The 13,904-nt window shown below is 33.5% G+C and overlaps 1 protein-coding gene across 1 annotated transcript in view; it reads right to left on the bottom strand.

The window, feature by feature from the left end:
* The window catches only part of LOC129911028 (DNA-directed RNA polymerase III subunit RPC1), a 31,860-nt gene that overhangs the window by 933 nt on the left and 17,023 nt on the right, over positions 1 to 13,904 (bottom strand). Inside the window, exons 4-12 of the mRNA XM_055988666.1 lie at positions 8,297 to 9,381; positions 8,092 to 8,237; positions 4,313 to 4,730; positions 4,080 to 4,237; positions 3,748 to 4,025; positions 3,416 to 3,683; positions 3,205 to 3,345; positions 3,028 to 3,146; positions 635 to 1,142 (exon numbers count right to left, since the gene is read on the bottom strand). Coding sequence (XP_055844641.1) covers positions 635 to 1,142; positions 3,028 to 3,146; positions 3,205 to 3,345; positions 3,416 to 3,683; positions 3,748 to 4,025; positions 4,080 to 4,237; positions 4,313 to 4,730; positions 8,092 to 8,237; positions 8,297 to 9,381 — 3,121 coding nt within the window. The remainder of the gene's footprint in view (positions 1 to 634; positions 1,143 to 3,027; positions 3,147 to 3,204; positions 3,346 to 3,415; positions 3,684 to 3,747; positions 4,026 to 4,079; positions 4,238 to 4,312; positions 4,731 to 8,091; positions 8,238 to 8,296; positions 9,382 to 13,904) is intronic.

Here is a 13,904-nt window from a genome sequence, read left to right as displayed (position 1 = left end):
GAGCAGTCCTACCTCAATATGGAGGTAAAGGGCTTTGAACTTTGAAAATGATAAAAACATTTGTATGTTGGTATGACTTTTTCTGTAGGAAAAAAATTTTAGGTCCCTTCATTCTTGCAAATTAATTACCCGAACACAGAATGGTTAAGAGTCGATAGTCAGTAGGGCTTGTTTCTTCATTAGGTGAAGTGCCACAAATTGCCACTTATGAGAACATACATACGCTATAAAAAAAGTGTCAATGCTAAAATTAAAAATATGGTTCGTTCAAATTTAGCTCAACCTTTTAAGATTAAAGGCCCTATTCTGCTATTCGATTCACGTGAATCGAAAGACTCCCTTCCCTTATAACATGCAATTGGCTTTGAAAAACTTCTAGTTTTCGACAGCAAAGTGTTGTTTCTGCCTGTTTTACAAATTCTAAAGAAAAAAATGTTGTCTAAATTTAATTTTAACCGTCTTTTAAACGATTCTTATTTTTGACTTTCACGTGAATCGAATAGCAGAATAGGGCCGTAATTCTAGTATTTTAGTTTAGAATTGCTTTAAAATTTAGGAAAGAACTTGAAATTTATAATTTTTTTTATAAATAGAATTCATATATTATGATCAATTCATACGGATTTATGCTTACCGATGCTAAATTAAAGACGCTCTCCCTCATTTTTGCTAAGCCATGTCGGGTGATACCCAAAACCTCTCCACGACTAGTCATTTGACTTGCCAGCAACATTATATGACGATGATCCACGGTCATACCATGACCTTCCATGACATCAGTAATCTCAGTCATAATCGTTGTACGGGCTGCTTCTATTCCTAAAGTATTATAAACCTCCCAAATATTGTTGCTTTTTGTCTTTGAACCGACAACGCCATAAGTAGCCATAACATCTCTGAGTCCGGCCCCCTCAATGCAAAGTTTGTATGTATGAGGGGAAACTGTATCATCCACAGCAATCACTGCACGTGATATATTTGAAAGACCGGCGACCACAACATTTTGAATAGAAGCAGTTAAACGTTGAAGCTCAGCATTCAAGGCGCTGCCATGTTTGCTGCTATCAATTCGTACTATAAGTACTGAAGAACCAACAACGTCTACTAAGGCAGGCTTCACACGTAATTTGGAGGTGCAAATGCTTGAAAATAATATTTTTTTAGTAAATAGTATATTTCTTACAATAATATACAGGGTGTCCGGTAGAAAATGGATAAGCCGGAAATGGCTGATAGGAGCACTTTTGACTGTTCTGAAACCGAATAGAAAAAGTTTCTATCGCAACCAGTTTAGAAAATATTAGCCTTTTTTTCGTTCAGTGTACTATAAATTTCATCATCTTACGTTTTCTTTAACCACAACCACGAATGAATGAATTTTATTAATTTCTTATTTTTATAATTTTCTACAATAATTGGCTCACTTCATAAGAAGTTAGAAGTTTTTATAAATGTTGCATCTTTTCTTTAAAAGAATTTTGAAATTTGTTTTTCGATGCAAAATGTGAAAAAAAAAATTTTTATGAAAATTTTCAAACACCTGTGGTATAGAAAAAATCCATAGGAACGTAAGTGGCCAACTTTTTAAAAAAAATGCGCGTCCAAAGGGGATCGCAGAATGGTAAAAGTTTTTATCAAATCTAGAGTTACTAGGAAGTTATTGGTACCAAAGTGCAAAAAAAGCCTATTAATTTAATAAATTATTTTAACTGTAAAATCTTAAGTTTTTCACATTGCCGATAAATGCATGGATTCCATCAGTTTTTTTAATCAGTCATATTTTACAATAATTCTTCTTACACATAACTATTAAAAAAGTGTTATAACCGTTCAACGGTTAGCAAACAAATATTTTTTTTTCTACTTTGCATTAAAAAAAAAGTTAAATTATTTTTTTATAGCCATTATTCAACGGTTATAACACTTTTTTAATTAATGCCCGAACCAAAAGAATGGACAAGAGAACACTTCTTTGTGAAAAAGTACCAGAAAAGTTCGATCTTCCTAAAAGTGACAACCAAGATGGTCTTTACATTTCTCTACCTGTGAACCATTTACACCCCCAATAATACCTCGGACTTGCTTATAAATAAGTCAAGATAAAATATTGCGAGTTGCATTTTAGTAAAAAAAAAAAGACAATAATTTAAAAGAACGCAGTCCTTATATTCTTTTTATCAAAATAAATTTTTTATAAACATTTATGCAGGTACAAATTCTATCCGAAAATGTCGTTAACTTAATATGGGTCTACAATGTCTACATCATTTAGATTAGTCTTCCTCGTTTTTGGTGACCTGTATTTCAGAATTGTTAACATTACCCAGATCACACAATTCAGCATTCACAAATTAATTCTTGACTGATAAATTTCTTGATAAATGAATCGAATTTGTTTTGCTTGTTGGCTTCTTGTTACGTTTGACCACATTTGTTTTTAAATTTTTTTTGATAGTCCTTTTATTTTCTACTGTTTGTCTTTTTTTATTTTGTTAAATCTCTTAAATATGAAAATAAATTATTTCAAATATCAAAATTAATTAAATGTATAAAAACATCAAAATATTGTCAGAATGACAGTTAGACCAGTTTTATACGTATTAATTCTTAGGACTGCGTTGTGAACTTATGTAGATCCGGTCCTATATATGTGAAGAAATGCTGGGGTCCTAATTTTTCCTTAGGACCGAGTACTAGTGCTAGGACCTGGTCTAGCTAGACCGGGTACTAAGCTGACTTGGGACTTATGTGAAGAAATTGGCCGTTAACTTCTTATGAAGTGAGCCAATTATTGTAGAAAATTATAAAAATAAGAAATTTATAAAATTCATTAATTCGTGGTTGTGGTTAAAGAAAACGTAAGATGATGAAATTTAAAGTACACTGAACGAAAAAAAGCTAATATTTTCTAAACTGGTTGCGATAGAAACTTTTTCTATTCGGTTTCAGAACAGTCAAAAGTGCACCTATCAGCCATTTCCGGCTTATCCATTTTCTACCGGACACCCTGTATGTTGGTATGCTTACGAGTAACGGATGGTATCAACGTTAATTTCTAATCCCAAAACTTTTATACGATAAAGGTCGAGCTTCACAACGAGAAAACAATCATTTGGCTTGTAAACTTCTTCAATATATGAGGAAATCTTTGAAGAAAATGTTTAAAGAATTTTTAAATGTTTTAATTAATTATTTGATACTAACTTCTCCCAGTGTTGTCTTTTCAATGCGAGATTTGACTTTCCGAGCAAATTCCATACTGGTATTATTGTCGATTTCAGCGGTTATAACTGGTGTTGAAATAGTTTTGGTTGCATTTATGATTTCTACAATACGCGGTACTCCCTTAAAAAATTCCATGAAAAGGCTCAAAATATCCGATTGTGAAATTATAAATTTTGGATTATTTGAATACCTGTGTGATATTCATCGAAGCCACACCAGCGAAATGGAAAGTTTTTAACGTCATTTGTGTTCCTGGTTCTCCAATACTTTGCGCTGCAACAGCACCTACAGCTGTTCCTGGTTCAGTAACCGCACGATTGTACTTATCATTAACCCTTTCCAAAAACGTCCGAATTTGTCCTTCACTGAGCCGTTCAATTTCATTGCCCAAGTTTCGGTTGTTCTTGTATCGCTCTTGGATTTCACCGACACGCTTACTTATTTTATCAATGAAAGCTCTAAATTTTTTTAGGAATTAACGCTTCATTACATTATTTTTCAAGAAATTCAACAATAACTTACAAAGCTTCCTTTTGAAAGTCTTTACGTGAATTGGAAAATTCAATTTCTTTTAAGACTTTTCTTGCAAATGGCGCTATATCATTTGATTTAAGGGCCTTTTCTTCTCTGAATGGATAAACGGCACGTAAATGATTTAACTGCCTACAGAAATCCACAGGTTTATTTTTAACTTCCATAAATACAGGATCCAAACCATCTCCGCCGTAAATAAGTTCAACGATTTCACCTATGGCATTTCGAACTGAACCATCATAATGCACGACTAAATCTTCGAGACACTTATTTTGCGAAATTAATATTTATTTCGTGTTTTAAAATATATAGTTTTTTACCTTAACCAACCTCCGTTGCAAATATCCAGTTTCAGCAGTTTTTACAGCGGTATCTACCAAACCCTCACGTCCACCCATTGTGTGGAAGAAAAACTCAGTTGGTGTTAGACCAGAAAAAAAACTGTTTTGAACAAAACCTCGGGCTGCTGGTATTTTTGCTAAAATTAAAAAAAAGACACATAGTTTTAATGATTTTCAAAAAAAAAATGACAAATTGTAACACAAAAACATACAAAGTTTTTCAAAATGTGGAAGAGCTCTGTCTTCAAATCCATTCGGAACACGTTTTCCGTTGATGGCTTGCTGGCCAACACATGCAATCATCTGAGAGATGTTAATATTAGAACCTTTGGAGCCAGATAATGCCATTATAAGTGCACTATTTGTGGGATGCAGTTCACGGAAGCAGGCTTTTGCTGCCTGCTCACGGATACTGGACAGTTCTCGTAGCATAACAGCCTCCAGAGTTTGTTCTGGAGTACAGCCAGGCTGACATTGAAGGGTGCCTTTTTTCATTTGAATAATATATTCGTCACATTTACGGTATCCTTTATCGAGTAGTTTTTGCTTTTCTTCAAGCAGTTTAGAGCTGGGAGTAACATCACTGATTCCAAACGAGAACCCACGGTTTTGCATGAAGAAGGATGCCATCTGGAAAAAATGACACTTTCTTAGATATCTTTTTTTTTCCCAAATTTTGAAGTTGATTATTTCGAGAACAATTAATTGAAATAATTTGATTTAAAAACTAAAATTAAGTATACAATTCTGGCTTTTCAAAAAGGTATCACTCATAACTGTAAGTGCTGCCGTTGTTTTTTTAATATTTTTTTTATTTTTCGTCATGTTTTAGAAAATTGCCCCTCCCGCCTAAACGGGAGGAGATGTACCCCCCCTCCCACAGAAAAAAATGATTGCATTGAACTCCTCTACAAAAAACCGTTATCAATTCTTGTCGCTTAAGTTTTCTAAGGATCAATCAATTTTTACTATACGAAAAAAGTATAAAATTATCAAAATGACGTGGAGGCTAAGATATTGACTTTATCACCAAATATTTGAATTATTTTATAAATAAAAAAAAATAATAAACCGTTACTGACAAATGCATTTAAGATAGGAATTATTTGTTATATTCTTGTTATAAAAACAGTGTAAAATTTGCGAAATAGGTATAAAGCCACTGAGTTTTTTACTTGCGATATAGGTACTATATATCAAGTTATGCATTCGTACAAAAAAAAAAGTTGAGATAACATTTTTCCATGACATTACGATGGTAGACAATGCCAAAAAAGTGGGTCCCGGAAGTCCGTCTGTCTGTCTGTCTGTCTGTCAGTCTGTCTGTCTGTATAAGGAGCTACAGCCTAAACGGATGGACCGATTAATGCCAAACTTGGTATGTAGCGTTATTTGGCGACTCTCCAGAGGGGTTTTTGGAATTAATTTTTTTGGACCAAAAATAACGGTACTTGTCATATACCGATTTAAGTAAAATTGAAATATCTCAAAAACGGCTCTAACGATTTTGTTTAAAAAATTCAAATGTTAGTTTTGAGCTAAGGTCTATCTTCTAATGAAAAAAATTTTTTTTGAAAATCATTATTAACGGTACCTGCCATAGAACCGTTTTTTTCAAATCCGATTATCTCCGAAACTGCTTATTCGATTTCAACCAAACTTTTTGTGAAGAAGCATTTATATAATTTAAATATAAGCCAAAAATAAGATTTTGAAAAAAATAATTTTTGGATTTTTTAAAAAATTTTGAAAATTTTTTTTTGAAAAATCAAATTTTCGAAAACGGGACATTGAATTTTTTTGAAATTTTGTTTTTAGATGTTGATTAATGATTTCTAAAGAATGGCATACCAATTTTATTTTAAAACTTTTTTTCCAAAAAATTATTTATAAAAAATTAGTTTTTTAAAAAACGGCTCTAACGATTTTTAAATTTTTTTTTTCTAAAAATGCATCTTAATATATCAATCAAAACTGCATACTTGTTTTTCGTTTTTAAACGAATTTTATTTTTTTTTTCCAAATTTCTATATAAAAAGTCTTAAGTTCGTGCGACCCAGTCGTGCATTTTATTTTTTCAATCTTGTTGCAATATTTTTTGCTATTCAACGTATGTGGTAATATGAGAATGGTGTTTATAAAAGATAATCATGCCTATTACCGAAGACGCAGATGCACTGCGGCGGGAGTGAGAGTCACTTTCACAAGATTTCTCATTACTGAAGCCGCCGGTGCGGAAGTGATAGAATGACATTTGGCTATGTAATGACATATGTCGGTAAGCAGTTTAGTGTGTTTTCGTGGATCGATAATACAGTTCATCCCGGGGAGTTCACAGATTGAAATTTGATTCGGTTGCGGATCGAGTAGATTCCCGGGGACTGAGTCACTGCGTCTTCTGTAATAGGCATGAATGTAACTTTAAAAAAATCCAACACTTCGTTACGCAAAAATGATGAAAGAACCGCATTTACAGCAGCGTCATAAAAAGAGGTTTGCAAGAAATCACATGGTATGGACTTATATTTATACGGTCCTGAGGGTCAATATCCGAACTGTGAAACTGTGAAGTGACAAAAAATGTATTATTTCAGTTGTCACAATCTTTTCATTTCTCTTCATGAACTCGTAAAACGTGTTCATACAGTGCAGTATATGCACTGTATGCATATTAATACAGGGTGATTTAGGAGTAATGTGCCAAAAAGGTAGAGCGTGTAGGTTAGGTCGAAACAAGAAAAAAATCGTATGGGAGGGGGGTCTATTCCCCTTCGTTTAGCGGGGAGGGACAATTTAAAAAAAAATTGCCGAATCGCATGATTTATCATGAGTCTAATGATTTTGACCCCCATCTCATGATCTCATCTAAAATCTCATGATTTTTCCAATTTCCCTTAAAAAAGAATAAAAAAACAATTATTTGTTGAAAACTTGATTTTAAAACAAACAGACATTTGCTAATTAAAATCAGCCCATGCAACTTTCTAACTATAGTTTTAAAAGATTCAGAAATTGGCCTATCGCGACAGAATTGTGACGTACTTCTAAAAGAACAACTTCCAAGGCTATACTTTCCAATAGCTTCACCTAACATAAGCGAAGTATCCGATGTCACATTTGAAGAAGTTAGTGAGGCGGTAAAATACTACAAAAAAACGGAAAAGCTGTTCGCCCAGACGAAATACGCTCAGAGTTTTGGAAAAAGATGAGAGACAACGGGCATGGTTCTTGTCTCCAAGCTTTAACGAGTGTGAACCAAGGAAGCGTCTTGAGTCCCCTGCTCTTTATTACCGTTCTTGATTATCTGCTTGAAGGCAAAGTGACGGACCCAAAAGTGCATCAGTTATTCTTTGCTGAAGATGGAGCCATCATAAGTGAAGACCCGATATCCTTGCAATGAGCACTTGACGTATGGGTGGATGTTCTAGAAGGAAGTGATACCGCATAAGCGCAAAAAAGACAGAATACCTATGCTGCCCATTTTCTGATCCACTCAAGCCTATTCCTGACATTTATTTGAATGGAGTAGTGCTTCCAAAGTGTGAAAAGTTCAAATATCTGGGGTCTATGATAAATGGTGAAGCTACTTGTGATGACTGAATTCCGCACACTAGAAATAGCTAGAATCAATGTGTCTCCGCTCTGCTACAAGATCGATCTATCACAGTGTTATCAGCTCTATCGTGAGTTTCACGTGAAATATCGTGAGTTTCACCCGAAATATTTTTGTTTGATTAAGATGTGTACAATGTACATACATATAAAGTTAGCATTTTCTTTAATCATCGAAAAATGATTCTAACTTTGAAGATAGAGACTTACAATTTGTTTCTAAGAACGCACGCAAGAACCAACCCGTGAATTTTTCTAATGTTATTTCCGGACACCCTATATATTCTCTTGATATATTTATAAGTTTCTTGTCCAAGCTTGTAGTTAAAACATTGGCAATTAAAAATATTTGTTTATAAATTTTTGAAAATACACTCACCCTTGCAAGTCGCCACATGCATTTTGTGGAAAACACTTCTCCAAAATCTCTTAAAATTACATAGAAAACGCAGTTTTTTGTTCCTGAGCCCATAGTTCCTTTGTCCATTGACCCGCAAAGCAATTCCGAATTTCGGATTATGACCCCTGACAAAAAAAAATTGTGAGTAAAACATTAAAAATAAGAAAAATGCAATAAAGCTTACATGAGTCTCTTACGCACAAATCATAGTTTGTTGTATAATTTCTCCCTTTTGTAATCAAATTAACTTTAACTGGACAATCATTATTCGGTCGCATTAAAAGACTGAATATTTGTTTTCCCGTCCATAATTTTCTTGGTTTCAAAATAGCTGGAAGCGGCATTTCGATTCGCATACTAGAATCCGAACCTGCTAACATACATGCGGCTAGCTGCATGGCTTGTTCTTTAGTTAGGAACTCATCTTTTTGGGTTAAGAGATAGCCTCCAGTAATGAAGTCCTGTGTTGCCGCAATAAGAATCTCTCCATTTTTTGGTGTAATCAAATTTGATTTATTCCCCATTAAAATAAGAGCTTCAGCTCTAGCTTCTTCGGTTTGGGGCAAGTGCAAGTTCATTTCATCTCCATCAAAATCTGCATTGTAAGGTGTACATGCGCATTCATTAAACCGAAATGTACGTTGAGGTTGAACCTTTGCTTGATGACTCATAATACTCATCTTGTGCAAACTAGGTTGACGATTGAATAACACTATATCGCCATCGCATAAATGTCGCTCAACGATATCACCAGATTTGAGGTCCTGAGCAACTTTGTCGCGGTTGCCGTAGGCGAGATATTTTTTGAAAGAACTCCCACGTTGTTGAACATAATTTGCGCCTGGGTGTTTGTTTGTTCCATTTTTTACCAGTTGTTTCATCTTTTGAATATTTGCCGGGTTGACGCGTTCCGGGTATGTAAGAATTTTTGCAACTCTTTCAGGTACACCAACTTGGTGAATCATTAGATTTGGGTCCGGTGAAATAACAGTTCGACCAGAAAAGTCAACACGTTTCCCCGACAAGTTGCCTCGAAAACGTCCTTGTTTGCCTTTAAGGCGTTGCACAATACCACGAGTGGGCTTTTTTGGCACCATATTAATTGGTATTCCAGAAATTTCACTATGGAAGTAAAGGGCCACATGAAGCTGCAGAAAGTCCCAATCTTCCTGAATTAATTCTATCTTCCCACCACTGGTCATGTGTTTATGTATTACGTCATTTATGAGTAGAATTTCACTCTGCTTCATTGTAAGATCATCTTCAGTCCTTAAATAATAAAAAAAAAAAAACATGATGATGACTCAATTTAATTTATGTTAATTTTCATGCCGGTATTCCTACAGCGCGTGTTACTTATGGTTTTGTTTAACTCTTCAACAAAGTTACATGCATAAATTTATACATTCTTCAAAACAAAATATCCATGCAACTGATTTAAGCAATATTTCAAAAATCGGTCCTTAAATCACAATCGTTGGCGACGTCAATGCATTATGGAGTTTTCCACAATTAATTAAAGAGGTCGAATTATATTCTAGTTAAACTCAAATTTCTTCTCTTAATTTTAAACGATATGGTTCGCTCACCCACCTTTCAGCCCATGATACCTTAACGGATGACTACTTTCATATTATTACTTCCGTATCATACGCCATAAGTATAATGTCGTTTTCGATTGGATTCACTCATTCTGAAATCCAATAAAACAGTCTTAATCGCTTCCACTCAATTCTGAAATTTTATATCTGTTGTAACCGTTTAGTTATTGTATCTTAAAATTGTATCTAATATAAATAATAAGGCACTTATTTTTAAAAGATTCGCTAGATTCATGTTGTACTCGATAGTGCAACAATGCTGTACTCGATAGTGCAACAATGTAGCAATAAATTGTGCAACCATGTTGCTGTAAGTGAAGTTGCGGCAACAACTGTTGCGACAAATGCCCAAAGAGAAGGTCCAATGATTTCAGTAAAAGAAGCTTTCTTTTTATTTTAAATATATTGAACGCTATCTTACGGTAGAAAAAAACATTCGACAAATGACCGTAATTACGTAAAGACTAAAGTTGTATTTCTCGTGTGTGAAAAGAAATTTAAAGAAATTTAAGACTATTATTATTGCAAGATAGTTAAACTATCCTTTTTATATACAGTTGTGTTCAAAATAATAGTAGTGCCTGCAACAAAATAACATTTTTTATATTTACGGTGCTTCTAGGGTTAAAAATTTAATTTCTTTGATGTCAAAGTTTGTAACGGTCAATAACTAATAAATGTATCGTAGTTTTAAAATGAAAAAGAAGGTGCTAAATAATTTTTCATTGACCTTTGGTTGTTCTTTCTAATTTGGCCTGTTAAAAATAATAGTAGTTAAAGTTATATTTATTTTTGCTTTAAAAGTAAGTACTCATATAATTTGAACAATTTTTCAACAAAAAACGATTTGTTTCGGTTTTAATCTATTTAAAGTTCGAAGAGCAAAACACTGCAGTTCGGATGACGGAAACTTGTACGAAAGCTGCTTGAAGAAGGGAAAACGTACTTGGAAATTCAAGGTTATATTAGGATGGTCCCTTACAATGGTAGCCAATGCAATAAACTCAACAAAAGACCCGAAACGCGCGGTAGAAAAAGAATAAAGACCGTCGTAGATGACAGGCGTATTGTCCAGATGAGCAAAGTTGAGCCTTCTGCATCGCCGTTTCAAATCCAGAAGGCCTTAAGCCTGGATTGCAGTACAGTGAACATTCGGAGGCGGCTGTTAGAGACTAATTTGTACGCTTGAAGTCCACGAAAAGCTCCGCTGTTAACAAAGAAATATGTTAAAATACTAAAATTTTTGACCCTCCATGTTTAACTGTTTTCGTCGTATACTTTGGAACATATTCCGTATTGGGTGGACGTCGGGCATATTGTGGAGATCCAGTACCACCAAAGAGGACAAATTTGCTCTCATCAGTAAACAATATGTTACGCCATTACTTCGTTGGCCAGTTTATGTGGTCTTTTACAAGTGGATACGCTTTTTAATATGTTCCGCGGAACTTTTCGTGGACTTCAAGCGTACAAATTAGTCTCTAACAGTCGCCTCCGAATGTTCACTGCACTGCAATCCAGGCTTAAGGCCTTCTGGATTTGAAACGGCGATGCAGAAGGCTCAACTTTGCTCATCTGGACAATACGCCTGTCATCTACGACGGTCTTTTTTCTTTTTCTACCGCGCGTTTCGGGTCTTTTGTTGAGTTTATTGCATTGGCATTGGCTACCATTGTAGGGGACCATCCTTATATAACCTTGAATTTCCAAGTAGGTTTTCCCTTCTTCAAGCAGCTTTCGTACAAGTTTCCGTTATCCGAACTGCAGTGTTTTGCTCTTCAAACTTTAAATAGATTAAAACCGAAACAAATCGTTTTTTGTTGAAAAATTGTTCAAATTATATGAGTACTTACTTTTAAAGCAAAAATAAATATTCTAAGTTATAAACCGCTTTTAAATTCTTCAAAAATAACTTTAACTACTATTATTTTTAACAGGCCAAATTAGAAAGAACAACCAAAGGTCAATGAAAAATTATTTAGCACCTTCTTTTTCATTTTAAAACTACGATACATTTATTAGTAATTGACCGTTACAAACTTTGACATCAAAGAAATTAAATTTTTAACCCTAGAAGCACCGTAAATATAAAAAATGTTATTCTGTTGCAGGCACTACTATTATTTTGAACACAGCTGTATAAGTTGTGAACTCAAATTTTAAGGTAAACTAATTGACCCTTAGTTTTTGATTTTTTTGTTTAGTTAATATTTTTTTTTTAATTATAGGCGGTTCTTGAATATAAGAGCCGTGATCTATTCTGCCGTACTAAGCAAAAAGGGCGTATGAGCCAAAAACCCAAAATTGAGTTAAGGGTATTTTTGACATCCTGAAACAATGCCTCATTAATGCATTTTTCTAACACTATAGGAATTTAAAAAAAATATTTTTTTTACACATTTGGGAAGCTTGAATATTATATTATTATTGTGTAAAATAAAAAATATATATTTCCTACTAAAAGTTGCTTAAAATCCCTTTGAAACTGAGCACATTAACAATTCTCAACTCTTTCCTTATTCAGTAAAATGCATTTATCTCAAAACTACAAAAATGGATCTGCGCCCTTTTTGGTTAGCACGGCAGTATTCTACCCCGGTGCTAGACAGGAAATTTCCATTAGGTAAATTGCTTCCGGAAAACTCGGAAAAGTCTCACCGAATATTACTAATAATACCAGGCAAGCAGGAAAATTAGGCAGTGACATAACAAGCAAATAGCATAAATTGAAATCACCTAAATTTAAACCGACCGAAACATAATACCTGTCGGCTAAAAATAGTCCACCGATTCCTCAGAGGGTACATAGCTCAGAGGTCTTACGCTCTGATATATGCGAACTAATTTGGATGGTTCGACGTTCAAATCCCGAACCGAATCAATTCAAAAATTATTTTTTTAATTTTTTTTATATTTTTTTTAATTTTTAAAATAAGATTTTTTGTTTAATAAGTAGTGTTTCTGATAATTTTGCCATAGTTTTGCTCACCGCGTTACTTCGACAAAAAAAGTGTTAGAACAATTTTATAGGTACGCGAACCGTATTTAAAGTAAAGTAACTCTCGAAATTAGAAGTGTTATATATGTAGTATCAAAATTTGAAATCTGAGTGGACGAGAGTTGAGTCCGCAAAATAAAAAAAATATCAACACCTACTTCCGCAGTGGCCACTTAAGAAGGATCTAAAGGGTGAGTTTTCTCTTTAAAATTGCTTTCATAAATACATATTTATCTATATATATATCTACTTATTATGATAATTGCGGGAGTTAAAAGGGTATATATTTTGTGAGATCAATGGTAAATTAATTAATACTAATATTGAATAAAAGAGGATTTTTATATCCCAAAACTATATAATGAATCGAAGACGTATTTATAAGATTGCGAAGAACAATTATTTTAAGAAAGTGATTCCGTGGCATAATAAGGCAAATTAATACTTAAACTTACTTAAAAATTAAACTTATAAATCTATACAAAAAAAGCTTAAACTTTAAATTTTTTATTATAAGTATTAATTTACATTTGAATTTTTAATCGAATTAAAAACTTAAACTTAAAATAGTAAATAAAACAAATGTATAAAAACCTTAAGTAATAAAATTTTTTTAATTTAAAACCAACATGAATATAATATACTTAATTTCATGAAGATTTTAAGAATCTCACTATGAGTAGTGAATAGAGTAATTTTATAAAGAGATGAGGAGGGCAGTTTGAGAGAATGATGTTCTGGGAGTGAGAAAATACCTAGTTAAGGGATCGTCTAAGCGAGTACGACGACAATGGTAGGGAGGGCAGGAAGGATTCTCGCGCATCTTTAAACACCTGTAGATGTTTAAGTCTGATATGATTAAAATTTTTTTTGTAATGTATAATAAGGTCAAACAACCCACCCCACCGACGAGCTAAAAATGGGAACTAGCATATCAGCACTGACCGAAAGCCTAAAATAGTACGTTACACTGTATTGGTGAATAATAAAATAAAAAATGCTAGGAAATATTTTTTGACGTTTATTTATTTAAATATTAGTGATTTTGACTGAATTCTGTTCTGAAATCAAGAAGAGAATTTTTATTCTAAGAAGCGTTTTTTCTGTCATATTCGTGCGAATTAACATTTTTCAGAAGGCTTCTGAATGATTCCGGACGCTTCCGGAGAGCCAATCGAATATCGAAAACAACA

This window comes from Episyrphus balteatus, chromosome 2 (genome assembly GCF_945859705.1).
Source record: "Episyrphus balteatus chromosome 2, idEpiBalt1.1, whole genome shotgun sequence".
Lineage (NCBI taxonomy): Eukaryota > Metazoa > Arthropoda > Insecta > Diptera > Syrphidae > Episyrphus > Episyrphus balteatus.
Note: the sequence above shows the minus strand (reverse complement) of the source record. Positions and strands in the feature narration are given on the sequence as shown.